Here is an 18,810-nt window from a genome sequence, read left to right as displayed (position 1 = left end):
GCCGCGGACTCTAAACCTCTCGGCTAAGGAAGGCCCCAGGTAGTAGATACCCTGGTTATTAAGCGGAATAGCCACCCAAACTAGCTCCGAAAAAAAATCCAGCAAGCGAAGACAAACAAGAAGTCTTGTTTACCAACTTGTAGTGAAATCAACAGAGTTCTGTACAAACATGAAATTGAGTCGTTGTAGATTTCCGTGGCATCAAGATTCTTTGGATTTCACAATATTTTAAAGGTATGGCACGCTTGCAGTTTTCTGTACGTTATCAACTTTCTTAATTTATTCATCCACGGAAGTTGACAATCGTCCCGGAACATTGTTCCTTTTTAGTAGATACCTAAAACAGAGTTCCAGTTCTTCCTGTTGATAAGGACCCTTCCTCACGCACACTTTTTTCTCCTGTTGTCCTCTTTACTCTCTGTCGTTTTCAAGTCTTTTCGCACTGCTTCACGAATCACACGGAATTACATACAATTAGAATAGAATCTTCCCCTTTTTGTGTCGTTTACTCAAATACAAAATCGTAATACGAAGCATCGAAAACTTGAACACGCACAAAACCGTCTTCACCACCCGTCGCGTAGCTCTTGCCATCCGGATGGAAGGCCAAACTGTTGATCGGACCGAAATGGCCCTTCACCCGAGCGAACTCTTCTTCGTACACCAAATGGAAGAATCGAGAATCGAACTTACCGGCTTTGGTCGAAGTCGTTGTGACCTCCATAGCTTCCTGACCACCTCCCAGCACAACATGCTCGTGGATTGGGCTAATGGCGGCCGAGTTAACCGGACGTTCCGTTTTGTACGTCTTCAGACACATCAGCGATTCCGAATCGAACAGTTTGGCCGTGGCGTCCTTCGAGGCAGAAACCAACATGGTTCCATCCGAAGACAGCTGCATGTCGTTGATATTGAGGGTGTGATCGTTGACAGAGTTAAGTTCCTTGGCTGCACGCAGATCCCAAATTCGGATGGAGCCGTTCTCGTGGCCAGTAATGACAGTCTCGTCCAGGGCTCCCCACAGCATGGAGGTAATCTTCGACTGTTGATTCATGGTCAGCTTCAGAACGGGGCTTTGATTGCTAATGCTGGAGTCCACATTTCGAACGTCGATGATGAACAACTCGCAGTTATGACCCATAGCTTTGTCCGTTGAGTAAGACGCCTGGTTGCCGGAGTAGCTGAAATTGACCGTACGGGCAGCCGAGTTGCATGGAATGGTTCCGAGGACGCTTCCCGTTTCAACGTCCCATAATCTGAAAGTAGCAAATAAAAATTAGTATTTATCATAAGACTAGGAATAAAGTCAGTTACATGGCTGGTATCGAATTAATGCCTTTTAAATAAGAAGTTTAAAGACCTTAAATACTTTTTGTAGCTCGTCATACGATGTGTAACTCTGCTAAAGATGGCCTTATGTTTGAAAACAGATACCAAAAAGGATTCTACCCCATTACCCCGAATGCCATTAACTTGTACGCCATCACCCCGAATTCCACAAAACCCCGAACGACCCATCACTCCGAATGACAGCACCCCGAATTCCAATATCATGAGGATAGGTCATCAAAATCATCATGTCAAGATAATCATAAATTCGGGGAAATAGCATTCGGGGTGATGGAATTTTGGGTAATGGTACATTCGGGGTAATAGAACTCAGCGGCCTTTTTTGCCTTTTCAATGCACTTAGTAGGAAGTTGATTTGCTTCAAACTGACTTTCGGAAATTGACTCGCAATATTTTTTTTTGTCATTAGTGACTTTGTGATAATTTGTACCCAACCCGAACTCGAAAAAAATCGAATATTCAAACCCGAACCCGTCGGTTTGAGATCCGACCATCTCTAGGATTTTTATAGAAACTTATCAAAAGATTTCTCAAAAAACATCTCTAGTTGCTCCTCGAAGAATTTCTTTACGGATTTCACAGAGAATCCTTCGGATACTATAAGCAATCCTTCCCTCCAACGATTCTCCCATGAATGTTTTTCAGTATACGCCCAGGTATCCCTTAAGGTGAAGATGAATCGATTCATCTTCACCTTAAAGAAATCCCCCGGTGTTTTCACCAATAATTGCACTAGGGATTCTTCCAGGTATTTCGCCATGGATTGCTCCATTAGCTTCTGTACAAATACTTTTGAGAAAACTTTCGGAAATGATTCCCGGGATTCCAATAAGAATTATCCCAAAAATTCCTCCGTCTGTCCTGCTTCCCTGGAGAACAGCGACACGAATTAGTTCATTCATTTATTGTTGTCAATCATGTTTGTAGATCGTTACAGATAATTTCTTATCCGTTTCACTAATACATTCATTTACCTAATTTTCAGTTCAGAGGTAACTCTTCGGATTTCCCAAGAGATTCTTAGAGGAATTTCATCAAAAATGTATTCAGCAACAGGAAGTTGTTCAAGTATGCGTTCACGATTTATGTAGGATGTTTCTAGGTTGATTGTTGGGATGATTGAAAAAAAAAAAGCAAATGAATGTGTAGTATTTTCTATTTGAAATTAGTATGGAACCTTAAATAAACTTTTGTAAGTTTCATTTTTTTAGAATTGTTTGTAAGAACTGCAGTTGTAATTCTTCGATGAAATGCTGGAGAAATTTGTAGAAAAAGATCTTAAAGAACTCTATAATAGAACAAAGGGTCGAGTTTGGGAAATTCTTTGAAAAGTTCTTAATAGATTTTCTCGAATAATCCCTCGGTAATATTTTGGAAAAATTCTTTGGAGTACCCCTGGATGAAATGACCGGGTTTCATAAAAAAACTCAACAATTTATTTCAAAAACTCTGGAATTAACCTTTGCGTTTTTCTTGGAAGAAAATCCGTAAAAATCTTTAAAAAACCAACTGGAAACTTGGTTGTAAGATTAATGGAAAAATATCTAGAAATAGTGTGTCTCTAAGATAGTTTTTGTTAAATTGAAGTAATCCCTGAGCAAATAACTGGAGATAGTGACGCTGAAGTGCTCAACAATTTCCTTGAGCAAATTTTGGATAACACGGAGAACAAAATATCTTCTTCTTTTTGGCGTTTCGTCCCAAATGGGACAAAGCCTGCTTCTCAGATTAGTGTTCTTATGAGCACTTCCACAGTTATTAACCGAGAGCTTTCTTTGCCGATTGGCCATTTTTGCATGCGTATATCGTGTGGCAGGTACGAAGATACTCTATGCCCTGGGAATCGAGAAAATGTCCAACCCGAAAAGATCCTCGACCAGCGGGATTCGAACCCACGACCCTCAGCATGGTCATGCTGAATAGCTGCGCGTTTACCGCTACGGCTATCTGGGCCCCTAACAAAATATAGTGTTCGTAATCATTTTTCTGGTCAAGTTAACTATATTTTAAGGTTAATTTAGAGATAACTATAAATATAGTTGATTATACAGTATATTGTATAAAACAACTATACCGTATAGTTGTTGACAACTATATTTTTTATTGAATTTATATTTGTCAAACGTCAAAATTCAACTATAAATTAGTTGACTCAAAGTAATTTTAATATAGTTGGAAAATTATTATTCGGCCAAACGAATATTCGGCCGAATAATGACGTAATATTCGGCCAAGTTACACCCGTATATTCTTCTAATTTCTCTAAAACTATATTTTTATTCCTGGATAAAGAAACTCGTTTTTGTTTGCTAACTTAGCAAAAAAAAGTAGGGAAAGCTTCTACAGTGAAAAATTGAACGGATTATGAATGAAAATGATGACCTTGAACTTTTGAAACCGGTTGTAATCACAAAAATAGTAAATTCCAAAGATTTTTCGTATTTCTAAAGTAAAGGATCTGTATTCTATTGCAAGCAATTTTTATCCATTTCATGTTTTGTTAAAGATTAACCCAATATACGTTACTAGATTTCTCATCCGACTTTTGGGAGTGTTTCAAAGAAATTGGAACAAACAGACTTCAGACCATTGACTAGCATACTAAAGGAAGAACGTGAGCAGGTGTCTCAACCCAAACAATATCGAAAGAATGGAAAGTGCTTATATATGTTAACGGATAAAATAAAAAGCATTGAGTCCATACGGATCAAACTAGTCTGTACCACTAGACTATTCTTATTACAGCCCCAGAAAAATTATTATAAAGCTATCAGTACACTATGGCAAATATTTGGCATGGATTGATACAGAGTCAAACAAATGTTTGTCATCGCATAGATTTGGTTGGTGTTGAAATCGATGTTTGTCTGTTGGTTTATGCCTAGCGAAATATGTGCACATTTGGCAAAGCTTGTAATGTTAGCTTAAGGCTCATTTGCAGAGAATGTCTTGTGTATTGAGCAGCACCGTAGTCACCATAATGTCATATATCGGAGAAATTCTCACATTTTTTAATATTTGGCGTCAAACTCCTTTCATAGAATGCATGAAACGAAAATTTTAATGTATCATCATTTGAATAAATTGTTTGATTTTTTACTTTTCTTAATTAGTTAATTTTGTTACTATTCGGTCACTATTCGGCCTATTCGGCCGAATAACAGAATACATTATTCGGCAGACCGAATATTCGGCAAAATCAAAACAATCGAGATATTCGGCCGGCCGAATATTCGGTACATCTCTTCTCTCCATCCTCGACTGTGACCCAGCTCTCCAGGTCCTGGTGCACCTGGTCAATCCACCTATCTCGCTGCGCCCCACGCCTTCTCGTTTCGACCGGACTCGTAGCGAACACTATCTTTACAGGGTTGTTGTCCGGCATTCTTGCAACATGCCCAGCCCAGCGTATCCTTCCAGCTTCAGATACCTTCACGATACTGGGTTCGCCGTAGAGTTGAGCGAGCTCGTGGTTCATCCTTCGCCGCCACACGCCGTTCTCCTGTACGCCGCCGAAGATCGTCCTTAGCACTCGGCGTTCGAAAACCCCAAGAGCTTGCAGGTCCTCTTCGGGCATAGTCTACGTCTCATGCCCATAGAGGACTTCCGGTCTTATGAGCGTTTTGTACATCGTGCATTTGGTGCGGGGGTGAATCTTTCTTGACCGCAGTTTCTTCTGGAGCCCATAGTAGGCACGACTTCCGCTGATAATGCGCCTTCGTATTTCCCGACTAACATTGTTGTCAGCCGTCAACAAGGATCCGAGGTAGACGAACTCGTCCACCACCTCGAAAGTATCCCCGTCTATCGTAACACTGCTTCCTAGGCGATAGGCGAGCCCTGTCGCGCTGTTCCGCCAACCAGCATATACTTTGTTTTTGACGCATTCACCATTAGCCCGACTTTTGTTGCTTTGCGTTTTAGGCGGGTAAACAAATCTGCCACCGTTTCAAATTTTTTCCCAATAATATCCATGTCGTCCGCGAAGCAAACAAATTGTCCGAATCTCGTGAAAATCGAACCTTGACTATTCAGTCCGGCTCTCTGCATGACACCTTCAAGCGCAATATTGAACAACAGGCACGAAAGTCCGTCGCCCTGTCGTAGTCCCCGCAGAGACTCGAACGAACTGGGGTGTTCGCCCGAGATCTTCACGCAGTTTTGCACACCTTCCATCGTTGCTCTCATCAATCTTCTGAGCTTCCCCCGGGAAAGCTGTTCTCGTCCATGATTTTCCATAGCTCTACACGGTAAATATTGTCCTATGCCGCCTTTAAATTGATCAACAGGTGGTACGTAGGGACCTGGTACTCATGGCATTTCTGGAGGATTTGCGCACGGAACAGATCTTGTCAGTTTTCGAGCGGCCGTCGATGAAACTTGCTTAATAACTTCCCACGAACTCATTTGCTACAAGTGATAGACGACGGAAGAGAATCTGGGATAGCACTTTGTAGGCGGCGTTTAGGATAGTGATTGAACGATAATTTTTACACTCCAGTTTGTCACCCTTTTTGTGGATAGGGCATATAACGCCTTGCTTCCACTCCTCCGGTACCTGTTCCGTTTCCCAGATTCTGACTATCAGTCGATGCAGACATGCGGCCAACCTACCGGGCCCATCTTGTTGAGTTCAGCTCCGATACCATCCTTGCCAGCGGCCTTGTTGTTCTTGAGCTGTTGAATGGCATCCTTAATTTCCCCCATCGTGGGAGCTGGTTGGTTTCCACTGTCCGCTGTGCTGATGTAGCCATCGCCTTCGCTGTCCTGACCTTCTGTGCCTGTGTTCTCTGCGCTATTCAGACGTTCATCGTAGTGCTGCTTCCACCTTTCGATCACCTCGCGTCCGTCCGTCAAGATGCTCCCATTCTTATCCCGGCACATTTCAGCTCGAGAACTTTCCCGTTTCTTGAGAACGGTACAACAACTCTTGGCATTCCACCTCTTCCAGGCGGCGCTTTTTATCCCGGAATAGACGGGTTTGCTGTTTCCGCTTCAGTCTGTATCGTTCCACGTTTTGTCGCGTACCATGCTGCAGCATTGCAACCCACGCTGCATTCTTCTTCTCTAAAACCTCCTGACACTCTTCGTCGAACCAATCGTTTCTTGACCTCCGTTCCACATATCCGACAATGCTTTCGGCAGCGTCGTTAATGGCTGCTTTGACTGTCCTCCAGCAGTCCTCAAGAGGGGCCCTATCGAGCTCGCCCTCATCTGGCAACGCTGCCTCAAGATGCTGCGCGTACGCATTGGAGACATCTGGTTGTTTCAGTCGCGCTAGATTGTACCGAGGCGGGCGTCGGTACCGTACATCGTTGATGACGGATAGTTTTGGGCGCAGTTTCAGCATTAATAAGTAGTGGTCGGAGTCAATGTTAGTGCCACGATAGGTTCTGACATCGGTTATGTCGGAGAAGTGCCGTCCATCGATTAAAACGTGGTCGATTTGCGATTCTGTCTGCAGAGGTGATCTCCAGGTGTACCGATACGGGAGGCTGTGCTGGAAATAGGTGCTACGACGGAGACGGAAAAATCTATCAGTCGTAGGCCGTTCTCGTTCGTCAGCCGGTGGGCGCTGAACATTCCAATCGGCGGTATGAACTCCTCCTCCTGGCCAACCTGAGCGTTCAAATCTCCTATGATGATCTTGACGTCGTGGCTTGGGCAGCGGTCGTACTCGCGTTCGAGCTGCGCGTAAAATGCGCCCTTGTCATTATCATTGCTTCCGGAATGTAGGCTATGCACGTTGATTATGCTGAACTTAAAGAATCGGTCTTTGATTCTTAACTTGCCACCACCACCCGATCACGCGCCTTTGCATATCACCCATCACTATGAAAGCTGTTCCCAGCTAGCGTGTGTTGCCGCAGCTCTGGTAGATGGTATGATTACCTCTAAACGTTCGCACCAACGGTCCTGTCCAGCACACCTCCTGCAGAGCTACGATACCGAAACCGCGGGTCTTCAGTACATCGGAGAGTATGCGAGTACTTCCAATGAAGTTGAGAGATTTGCAGTTCCACGTACCGAGTTTCCAATCACTAGTCCATTTTCGTCGCTGTGGTCTTTGCCGATTGTTCCGGTCCGTATTCTCTCGTTGACGTTCCTGTGCTGATGTGTTTTTACGGTTATCTTGCAGGGCCTGACACCAACCCCTTAGATTTCCGGACCCCTAAAATGTTCGGAGGGCCATAGTGCGCAGTTTAGCTTAGAGTCCGGGGGTTGGTTACTCGATCTTTCCCAAGGTTACTCGTACCCCGGCCAGTGCCTACCTTAAACCCTATCAGACGTGTTTTACTTACGATAATATTGTTCAAAATCTGACCAATTGCTAGGGCTCCCGTACGTGCTTATTTGATTCGAGATAGTCATTTGTTCGCATCGTTTAATGAAGTCTTTTATATTTATATAAGTACAGCCGAATTTCGTTCGTTGCACTATCTTTAGGTGGGCTTCGTTTTAATTGGGCTCCCGTTAGCTGCCGGTAGGTGATGTACCTATACCGTGCGATCCTGAAGATTCCTGGGGACGGAAACCTATCTGTTTATAACAGGCTTCTGGGAATTTTCAGCGAATTCTTGAGGATACTGAACGGAATCTGGGTGTTCCTAGCGGACATTAAGAGTTTCTCGCGGAATCCTAAGAATGTATAATTAGTTAATGGAGATTCTGCGCGAAATCTGGCAATTTAATAAACAGGTCGGACTCGATTATCCGGAGTATAGATTTTTTTCACTCCGGATAATCGAATCCTCCGGATAATCGCATCACTAAAAGAAAAATTAAATTCTGCGATAAAGGAACTTAAATATTATCTATTTTTGTTGTTTTATTTATATGATGCAGTGGCGTAGCCAGAAATTACTACTAGGAACTTTAGGGGTCTTGAGAAGGAAAACAATGATTTGCCAAGCATACAAAAAAAAACCTTTATTTACACATAAAGGGTTGGTCGATAATCCAATACGCATGGTTTTTAAATTAATTAACTCATTACGCGTGGTAAAGAAGGATAAATGTTGAGTGAAATTATGAAAAAAAGAAATCCACTTGCTCAAATGGGATTCAAACCCACGACTCTTCTATGCTAGTTTTTAGAGACGAACCAGCCAACGGTTGAAAGTCGCTTTAATAAAGATAATAATAATATTTATTATTATTATATGCTAAACGAATTCCTACCGGAATACTGGGGATTTCTAGTGATATTTTTGGTGATGAACTAGCCGTATGCGCTAAAAATCACCTTAATAAAGAACAAAAAATTAAAAAAAAAAATCTAGTGATATTTTGAGAAATTCTGGCAAAATCTTGAGGATCCAGAATAGGTTTCCAGCGAAATTCGAGGATTGTTAAAAGTAGTCTGGGGAATTCTAATAGACTTCTGAGAACTTCCATCGGAGACTTAAGAATTTCTCGCAATACAGTCAACTTTCGTTCGTTGCACTAAACCTCTAACCCACTTAGTGAAAGACTTTCACTAATCGGGCTGAGTTCCGAGCTGTCAAATAACATAGAACAAAAGAAAATAAGGGCTAGCAACATTGATAAATAGGGTCCTAACGCCCTGTCCTGATTTTAGCACCAAACACTTAAGTTTAGGCCAAAAACACACGTTTACTCAATTTTCTAATGTTTTCCGTTGGATTAAGTCCAAAAAACATATTTTTATGTTTTTTTAGATTTTGTTCACACCCCTTGGCTTAAACTCAAATTGTGGGTGTATTTTGTTTTCCGTGTCCCTTCCAAAATGTCAGATAGGAACAACCCCAGTGTTACAACTAAAACCCCTGTGGTGTTTTTGTCGACTAAGCGAACGTCAAACATGATCACAAATGTCAAGGTTCATTTATAGACCCAATTTTTAATTTAAAATTTAAACATGATATTGCCGTTATTGGAGCGGGAAAAATTGCTAAAGTTGTTGAAGTAACATGCTCTTTCGTGTTATTAAATAAAAACAAGATTTTATTAAAAATTTTAGGACCCCATTGACATAAGACGAAAATGACGTTTGCCTTCGTTTTAGGTGGGCTATAGCCCAGATAACTGGAGCCCAATTAAAACGAAGCACACCTAAAGATAGTATAACGAACGAAATTCGACTGTAGGGGAAGTGGTGGAAAAATGAACAGGGGTGGTAAAATGAACCCGAGCCAGTTACCGAGAAATAACAAATTTGATTGTTTTTTTTTATCACGCACGGACGATTTAAAGCATAATTCGAAGTGTTCGGGTTGATACGGAGGTCAATTGAAGTGAAAATGTCAACGAAAACTAAGATTTTAGAAAACCACGTTTGAAAATTAGAACTTACGTTACTTTTAGCTCGAGAGTCTTGAGGTTTTTCAGTAAGGTTAATATCATTATGATATGATGTCAAATCTGATACCTTTAGATTACTTTTTGAATGAGTTACAATCATTAATGGATATATTTCCGGGAATGCAATGAAAGTTTTCAAAAATATTTGTTTTGCTCACGTTTTCCGCATGATTTTCATTTTACCACCAACAGCTGTTCATTTTACTCACATAGTGCAGGTAAAATGAACATTCGCATCGTTTTTTGCTACCGATAAAAATATGTGAAAATTTTACTATTTCAGTCTGGATTCGTGCCGCTGCTACAGATAACATCCCTATATTTGATGTTGTGCGATAGAACTATAAAATTTCTTCGTTTTCTATCAGAAATAGGATGATATCCTTAAGGTGTCCATTTTACCACCCCTTCCCCTATAGCAGCGGAATGTGATATCCTCAAAATTCCTCGCGAACTCTTGGACAGCTGTTAATTCATTTCTGAATCCTCAGCAAGATCCTGATAATTCTAGGTTGCTTTACAGTCCAAGCGGGTTTCTGTGGTTTCTTAACCACCAATTGAAGAATCCTATCGGGCTCATGTGGTTTCATAGCAAGATCTTGCGAATTTCCGTTGATCGGATATGATTAATTTATAACATACAGGCACAACTTCTAAAGCATAATCAAAACTTTTTTCAAATTAAAGTGAAAAGAAATTCGTGTATTCTAGACCAGATTGAAAATAGTGACCGTCACTTAGAAGTAACTCGCTACCAGACCTGCTTTTGCCCTATAGACCTTCCATTGAAAATAGAGACTTGCATTAAAAGAGAGACCAGTCATCAGCTCTGCTGTTAACTTACTTGGTAGACATGTCACCACTGCCGGTGATCAATCGGGTCGTTGTCCAGTCCACATCCACGCACCAGACGGCTCCCTGATGGCCGTTGAACGTTCCGAGGCGTTCTCCGTTCAGCGAGAACCATACCGAGGGCTTGTGATCCTTGGCCGTGGAGAAAATGAGATCTCCCTCCCGGTTGTATTTGATTTGCGTTATGGCACGCTCGTGCCCTTGTAACATCAGCGGTTTCTGAAACATAGATTCCAATATTAATCATCGCTTTTCACGCCCAGGAAGCCTCCACCGGGATCAGCAATCCCCGGGAGATGAATATCGAGCTTTGAGGTTATGATTTTCTTCTGAATACATTTTCCAACTTGTTCACACAAATATCCAACAAATTTTCAGCCAAATCGCAACACTCCGCTTTTCCGTAACGCGATACATACCATTTTGGTGTTCTAGTGCAAGTTTTTCGGCAAATTTTCACGAAATTTCACCAGGAAAACTGGCAGCGAGTCGAAGGAGTTGAAAATGTTTGCGACGAAAGGAATGAAACGAAAACGTCAGCTTTCGACCCAGCTTGTCAAAAAACGTCAAAACGTCTGCGCGGGGAACTCGCTGCTCGAGGTCGAATTAGCGTGGGCCGAATTAGCGTGGGCTGCGCACCCTGCGCACTGAAACTGCTCGATTTTGGAACATGCACGGAGAGACGCGGATCGCTCAGTATTAAAAAAGTCACCGAAAAAAAAAACACTAAAGTTTATGCATATACATATATTCTATCTGCCTCTCTTTCATTCTGTTGTGAATAAAAGCCCAAACTAGGATCCTTTATAAGAGAGATACGCGGAAGCTGACATTTATGTCAAAGGAAAGTGTGAGCCAACTGAGCAGCGAGAGCTGTCAAAGCGTGAGCCAAACGAACATGCCTTACGTCAGAGTTTATGAATGGAGAGTTGCGCGAAGAGTGAAACCAAATCTACCTATCGAACTGTCAAACCGTCTACCTATCGAGCAGACCAGCAAAACAGATAGGGGCTATTTTCGAAGACGAAGAAGAACAACTATTCAAAGAAGTCGCTTCGCGCAACTCTCCATTCATAGACTCTGCCTTACGTATGATCTGAAATTTTCCTAAGAACTAATGTAATCCGCTTGAAATTATTTCGATGAAAGTTTTTGCATAGAGCAAAAATATGTAATTTGTTCCTTTTTTGAATTTTTGTCATTGCGATATCTAGTTATTGATTTTTTATGCTGTTTATTAATTTTTAAATGTAAATGTAAATAGTTTGGAAATGTAGCTCAAAGATCTATAACGAAACAAAATACACTTTTTAGCAATGAGCAAGTCATGTTCGTGTACAATATCATTCTCGACGCCGAGTAAACTAAGCACTGCTGATCTGTTGCCAAATCGTTCCATTTTACTTCCGCTTATCTCTCATATAAAGGATTACTAGCCCAAACGCAATGATAGCGGAACGACAACAGAAAGCGGAACCGGTTCACTGTTCACCACCCGGATAAAAAATACAATACAAAAACAATATAACGTATTGGAACAGTACCATTCAATATATTGGAAATACAATACAGTATATTGTGAAATGACAATACAATTACAGTACAATATATTGTTTTGAACAGTTCACTGTATGGTATATGAGATTTTTGCAATATAATGTATGGGTGGTTAAGTATCGTAACAATACAAATCTAGATATTTTCTCATACATACATTTTAAAAATACAATACAATATATTGTTCATGTATTGTCTTGATTAGCAATTTGTGTATTGTTGTACAATACAAAAACAATTTAACGAACTGTATTTCAATTAGTGATGAAAAGTATAGAATTTGTATTTTGTATGGATTGTCCCCCAACTTAGGGCTCATTCATTTATTTCATAACGCTGGAATTGGCCATATTGGACACCCACCCACCCCCTTGTAACGCTTTTTGTATGAATGTTATTAAATTTTTGTATGGGCCGTAACATCGCTAGGACACCCACCCACCCCCTCTAGCGCTATGAAATTTGTGAATGGACCCTTAGGGCCCATTCACAAATTTTATAACGCTGAAGGGGGTGGGTGGGTGTCCTTAGAATGTTACAGCTCATAGAAAATGTGTAGAACATTCATACAAATTGCGTTACGAGGGGGTGGGTGGGTGTCAAAAATGGCCATTTTCAGCGTTATGAAATTTGTGAACAAACCCTTACCGGATATTCGTGCCAAAAGTAGCAAAATAATTTTAACTTTATAGAAGTAAAGATATTTATCATGATTGCATTCGTCGTTACAGCTAATGTCAAGTGACTTCCAAAAAACTACTTATTTTTACGTTTTGAATATTTTTCATCCAACATGTCTTGCTTTCTGAACTTGTTTTGTTTACTTCTTTCAGCAAAGCTACATAGAAAAAAGCAAGAGTTGTTTTACGCGAAAATAGGAATTTGACCAAAATTGTAAGGTATAAAACCAATTAAAAACAATACAGTGTTCTGTTACAATATATTATATTGTTTTTGAATTGTATATCCAAACAAGAATAATGTTGCTTCGACATTCAATTACAATACGCTGTATTGTATCCAATACGTTATATTGTACATTAATGGTTTATTCCATTCACTGAATGATACGTTTTTATCCAGGCAGTACGTACGTTTTTCATGTAAAAATTGTTCAGGTCTCGGGTTGGGTTCGGGTTCGAACAGCGAAATTTTGTCGGGTTCGGGTCGGGTCCGGGCTTTGAATTATTGTCTCGGGTTCGGGTCGAGTCCGGGTTTGAAGAAGGTGTTGAAAATTTATAAAATATTCGTGCTTACCTTGTCCTTAAATCCGGACAGCGGGATCAAAAGATGTTTTAAAATCCGGACACTGTTGGATCGAAATCCGGACATACGTGTTAAAGCATGAAATATTTGAATATTGCTCATGAAAATCATATCAAACTCAATAAAATATCTTTCTTAAGGTGAAGATAAATCGAAGCCAAACTTCAAATTTTCAAGAGCACAAATCAAGAGAACCGAACACCAGTTTGAGCTGAAAACTTTTCAGGATGAACGGATGTTCGGTTCTCCAGATTCGTGCTCTTCAAAATTTGAGGTTTGACTTCGATTCATCTTCACCTTAAATCGAAACTTCGTACGTTTTTCCCTCACAGTGTTGCAAATATAAGCAAGTAAGTAATATTAATGTTTTAACTATCAACGCTCCGCCATCGTTGTCATCGTCATTATCGAAACTTCAAAAGCAGTTCTTTTGTTCAAAACTAAAAATTATTCGATGAAAATGTGTTCACTATGTTTCGGTGAGCACATTTTCCTATAAATTGTCTTAATTTTTAACGAAAAAACTGCTCTTGAAAATTTTGAAATCAATGACGGATCCTGCCCCCTAAAGCTAAGTATGCTGTTTCGCTCAAGAAAAGTAAAGAAACAGGGTCCTAAAGCCCTGTCCCAATTTTAGTGCCAAACGCTCAAGTTTAGGCCAAAAACACATGTTTACTGAATTTTTAATGTTTTTCATTTATTTAAGTACAAAAAACATTTTTTTATGTTTCTATAGATTTTGTCACACCCCTTGGTTTAAACTCAAATTATGGGTGTAATTTGTTTTCCGTGTCCCTTCCGAAATGTCAGATACGAACAACCCCAGTGTTAAAACTAAAACCCCTGTGGTATTTTTGTCGACTAAGCGAACGTCAAACATGATCTCAAGTGTCAAGGTTCATTTATGGATCCAATTTTTAAATTAAAGTTTTAATATGATATATCCGTTATTTGAGCGGGAAAAATTGCTGAAGTAGTTGCAGTAACATGCTCTTTCGTTTTATTAAATAAAAACAAGATTTCATTAAACATTTTAGGACCCTATTCCTTGACTGAAAGGATCAAGAAATTTCCTACAGGGAGCCCCCTTTGAAGTGACATTTCTTCTCAACTGCGTACTGCGATCAGAAAAAAGTGATTTTCTTGACCATTTCTTGGGAGAAATTTTCCACGCATCGAGGTAGGCGATTCCTTTTCTTGTCAGTAGCAAACCGGCCTTAAAGCTAAATATGCATTTCAACAGAAAAGTAATCGCCTATCTCGATGCATGGGAAATTTTTTGCAAGAAATGCTCAAGAAAAGCATTTTTCTTTGATCACAGTACGCAGTTGAAAAGAAATGCCAATTCAAATTAAGCTCACTGTAAGAAATTTCTTGACCATTTGTTGAGCAGAAATTTTTACTTTTCTTGAGCGGAACAGCATATTTAGCTTAAATGGAGTATGGTAGCTCGAACTGAAATACAAATTGGGGCTTGTTCATATATTTCATAACGCTAAAATTGGTCATTTTAGATACCCACCCACCCCCATGTAACGCTTTTTGTATTGATATTTTTCTGTTTTTGTACGAACCGTAACATCGCAAGGACACCCACCCACTCCCTCTAGCGTTATGAAATTTGTGAATGGGCCCTAGCTTGAGTGTCAACCCTGATTGAACCCTGATTACACACACCGCTTTTTTCATTTTTCAAGTCTTCTCTTGTATTTTCTTTAAATTTCCTTTAAAAAAACATGTTGACCAGTTTCATTATCTTCCATATGAAGTCCGGATTTGAAACCACAAATTCGTAATCCCGGACAGTCTTTTTACACACCATAAAATACAACTTTGCATAATAATCTTCATCCTTGAGGCTATCTAACATTCAAAGAAGCTTTCTGTTAACCATTACGTTTGAAACACTGCAATAAAAAAAAAAAGTTTCACATATATTTTGGGTAAATACACAAATTTCATAACGCTGAAAATGACTATTTTTGATATCGCATTTCATATGAAAATTCTGCGAATTTCGTATGAGCTGTAACATTCTGAGGACACCCACCCACCCCCTTCAGCGTTATGAAATTTGTAAATGGGCCCTTTCTTCAACGAACGGTACTCGTGGTTTGGTTTGTGCGTCCAAAGATTTTTGAAATTGATCACGACGAAACGACGTTCAACAGGAATAATTAGTTTATTATTGTTTTTATCAATTATTTTGCAGTGGTAAATAGATACAATGATCTACAATGGTAAAAGTAAAGAATATGGATAAAATTTGAATATATTTAGAGTGTCCGGGAAATGGTACTGTCTGGATTTTGATCCATCACGGTATGGGCCGGGTTCGGATTTGAAAAATGTGAAACCCGACCATCTCTACAATTTAGCTCGCTCACGCCTATCAATACCTTTATCAGGAAGAATTAACAAGCATTGATAGAGGTGTTAGTTTGCGTGGGCGAGCTAAAATGGGTTCAACAGCAATGTTTTCGAAAAAAAGGATTTTAAGCCTTTCAGCTCTTTTCAAACGTGTATCCAAAACTGCTCGACTTTATGTTTTAATGAAGCTCATAGATCCCCGTTGTTCCCTACAATCGCAGCAGCTGTCAAAATGCGTCAAAACATAAATAAAACCGAAAAGAAAAATTAAAGCAACAATTTGGAACAACAAAGAGTGAAAATATTTCCACATAAAATCCGTTCAATCGTCGTGAAAACAGTTCCGATTGGGCCAAAAATGATCGCGTAGCGCCTAAACTAGTCGCTGAGTGTCGGATTCCGTTGGAATTTCCGGGAATTATCGCCGTGAGTGTTTTTCAGCTGCTGGTTAGTTTGAATGCGATTGCAGTGTTTCTCGAGAGTATCGATTTTTCCTTCGCGTTCCTCCAGGCGTTTGTGTGTGTGGGAAACTGATGAAGCAATAATCCTGGCCTATTATCTGGAACTTCCGCGGAAGCAGCTGGTAACCAAAATCTGCTCCAGTTCGGTGGGGTGTAGAGTGCATGGCAGTGAAACGGTGGCCCAATTGTTTGTAATATGCTCAAGTTCAGTGTGTAGAAAATTAAAGACCAGCTCGGAGGAGGAAAACTTTCAACTGCATGAGGCGCAGTTCCTGTAAGCGGATTCCGCCTGGTAAGGATCTAAAGTAGGTTGAAGTTTATTTTGTACGTTTATAGTTAGAGAAACGATGGAATAGGATTAGAAGGTGTAAAGGGAAAAGTAGATCATTCTTTTGTCCATTGCATAATGCTAACATGGAATGGTTTACAATGAAGTGCTATATTTAGACTTGGCGTTCTAGGCTAATTTCTAATGAATACTTTTATATTAGTCATTCTTAATTATAAGATACCTTCAGACTATACGCGAACATTTTATGGTTCTACAAAAATTTCTTTTCAAATTCTCGGTGGAAAATATTTAAGAATTGTAGCAATTTTACAGAGATTATTTTCTGGAATTAGTTTGATGGGCAAACGTTTATGAATCTTAATTTAGGATCAATCTCTCTAGAATACTTTTTGTTTTGTCATTCTTGATTTCCAATACATTATGCTCTTCTAACGTTCTAAACGCCGCTGTCTTGCCTAGGGATTTGAAACTTCTGCCTTGTAATTATTGACCCCTAATTTAAATCAGGTTAACTTCGCGAAATTTCAACGTATTTTCGATTTGTCTGCAGTTTTGGGAAGCAAATTTGAGTCTTACTGAAAAATATAAGGAAATTCAAAAAGATTGTGAAAAAGTCTAAAACAGCGATATTTCTTTACAAATATTGGACATGCATCTCTCAGAACAGTTCTACATAAAATTATACTTTCTTCGGTGAAGAATTGCAACAGAAAAAGGGCTACTATATTACACATTGGTTAGTTGGGAATTTCACAGCACGATAATGCAAGCTTAAAAACACTTTTTTTTTAATTACTCTATGCGACTATGACGTTCTTTAACTAGATCTTAGGATTGTTCTAAATTCTGTAGGATGTCTTCGGCAATTTTGTTCATTGGTCTAAGCGCTATATGTACACTACATGTTTGCTTAGTTCAATATTCTACAAATGATAGGCGCTAATGAGCTACAAATATTTGAAACTCACATATGTCACAATGTCGGCTAGAAACTCGACGTTTTCGGCAAAGTTGCTCGTTGGGTTTAGAACTATGTGCTTTCCAATGCAGATCAGTGCGAAAGTTTTTGTTTTCGGAAAAGTTATTTGATAGGTAGCCCTTTCGGCACATGTCTGATAAGTTTTTTTTTAAATATCTTTATTAGTATCATTCCAAACATTACATTCATTATTTCTTATTCGTGATCAAACGTCAACATCCCACCGCAAAATCGCTAGTGTTTGGAGGTGATTTTAACCTCCAAATCGCTAAATAACCTCCAAATCATCACCTCCAAGTTATTTCTAATAACCTCCGTTATATGAAATATGGTGGCGCGTCGATCGTTGCAAGTTTATCGTTAAACAGCCAATATCTAGGTATTCTGTGTTATTAGACAACACTATCATCCTAATTTGGTAACACAAATCTAAGATTTTATTAACATTTTGTTAACAACATATTACATTTCATTTGCCGTAGCAGTTCAGATTTTTTACAGGTGAGTTAATTTCACCTGCTTATAAGAGAGAAAAAACGTTTTGAATATACTTAACCTAACTTAACCTAAACATATAACGCATTATTCGTGGCAATAGAAGATTGTAACGATTTTTGCCTGAAATTATTAATTCTTTTATTTGACATTTGTTCCAATGTTTCAACATTGGATATTCTATGTAACTCATTGGTACTATACCAGGGAGGAAGCCTCAGAATCATTTTCAAAATTTTATTTTGAATTCTCTGCAGAGCTTTCTTCCTGGTATTGCAACAGCTAGTCCATATTGGTACAGCATACAACATGGTTGGCCTGAAAATTTGTTTAAGCATAGCATAGCATAGCATAGCATAGACTGACTGTACATGTCAATGGTTGCTACTCCGTGATTGATCGGAACTGGTAAGAATTGCACTACGATCCAAATGAATAAGGGATGGGAGTTTCCGCTTACTCTCGAAGTGCAATTTTAGCAGATCTAATATTATTGATCAATAACGGCGCCGGCCAAGTCCTTACAGTCAGTTGGGATGGGGAAGGAATGTTAGGGTGTAATGATTGTTGCTTCTAGAGACCGAGAATACCTCTGCATCTCCACAATCACCACGGGAAGGGTGTTTATTAGTGAGGGAGGAAAAGATCTGGGAGTCACCTCTGGTCGGTGATGCGATCCATGGACAAGGGGGAAATATACGACTTGTATTTAAAGCTAGTTTTGTATTTTTGTCTCGAGAAGTTTTTGGAAAAATACGTCAACATCTCTAATGTCGAACAATTCAAAAGACGTTTTTATTAATGACGAAAACTGAAAATTACATGTATATATTTTAACTTATATGAAACAGGAATAATGCCGA

General features: G+C 39.6%; 2 protein-coding genes across 3 annotated transcripts in view; one reads left to right on the top strand and one right to left on the bottom strand.

The window, feature by feature from the left end:
* Window positions 1–251: 251 nt before the first annotated feature.
* LOC5577291 (eukaryotic translation initiation factor 3 subunit I) lies at window positions 252–11,108 on the bottom strand. Its single transcript, XM_001656342.2, has 3 exons — window positions 10,947–11,108; window positions 10,520–10,746; window positions 252–1,256 (listed from the first exon to the last, which is right to left on the bottom strand). Exons 1-3 carry the CDS (start codon window positions 10,947–10,949, stop codon window positions 506–508), a joined length of 981 nt encoding a protein of 326 aa, XP_001656392.1. The 5' UTR covers window positions 10,950–11,108; the 3' UTR covers window positions 252–505.
* A 4,852-nt stretch (window positions 11,109–15,960) lies between these two features.
* The window catches only part of LOC5577292 (ankyrin-3), a 39,824-nt gene continuing 36,974 nt past the window's right edge, over window positions 15,961–18,810 (top strand). Inside the window, exon 1 of one of the 2 annotated variants that reach the window (XM_001656343.2) lies at window positions 15,961–16,473. The gene's annotated coding sequence lies outside the window, so the exon portion shown is untranslated. Of the gene's footprint in view, window positions 16,487–18,810 lie in introns of both variants that reach the window. The other variant, XM_021843477.1, reaches the window with a different exon arrangement.

This window comes from Aedes aegypti, chromosome 2 (genome assembly GCF_002204515.2).
Source record: "Aedes aegypti strain LVP_AGWG chromosome 2, AaegL5.0 Primary Assembly, whole genome shotgun sequence".
NCBI lineage: Eukaryota > Metazoa > Arthropoda > Insecta > Diptera > Culicidae > Aedes > Aedes aegypti.
Note: the sequence above shows the minus strand (reverse complement) of the source record. Positions and strands in the feature narration are given on the sequence as shown.

Excerpts from the sequence above, each read along its gene's own strand:
- LOC5577291 (XM_001656342.2), bottom strand. Across the intron at positions 1,257-10,519 it reads AGTGGTGACATGTCTACCAA|ATTATGGGACGTTGAAACGG; the intron begins GTAAGTTAACAG and ends TGCTACTTTCAG.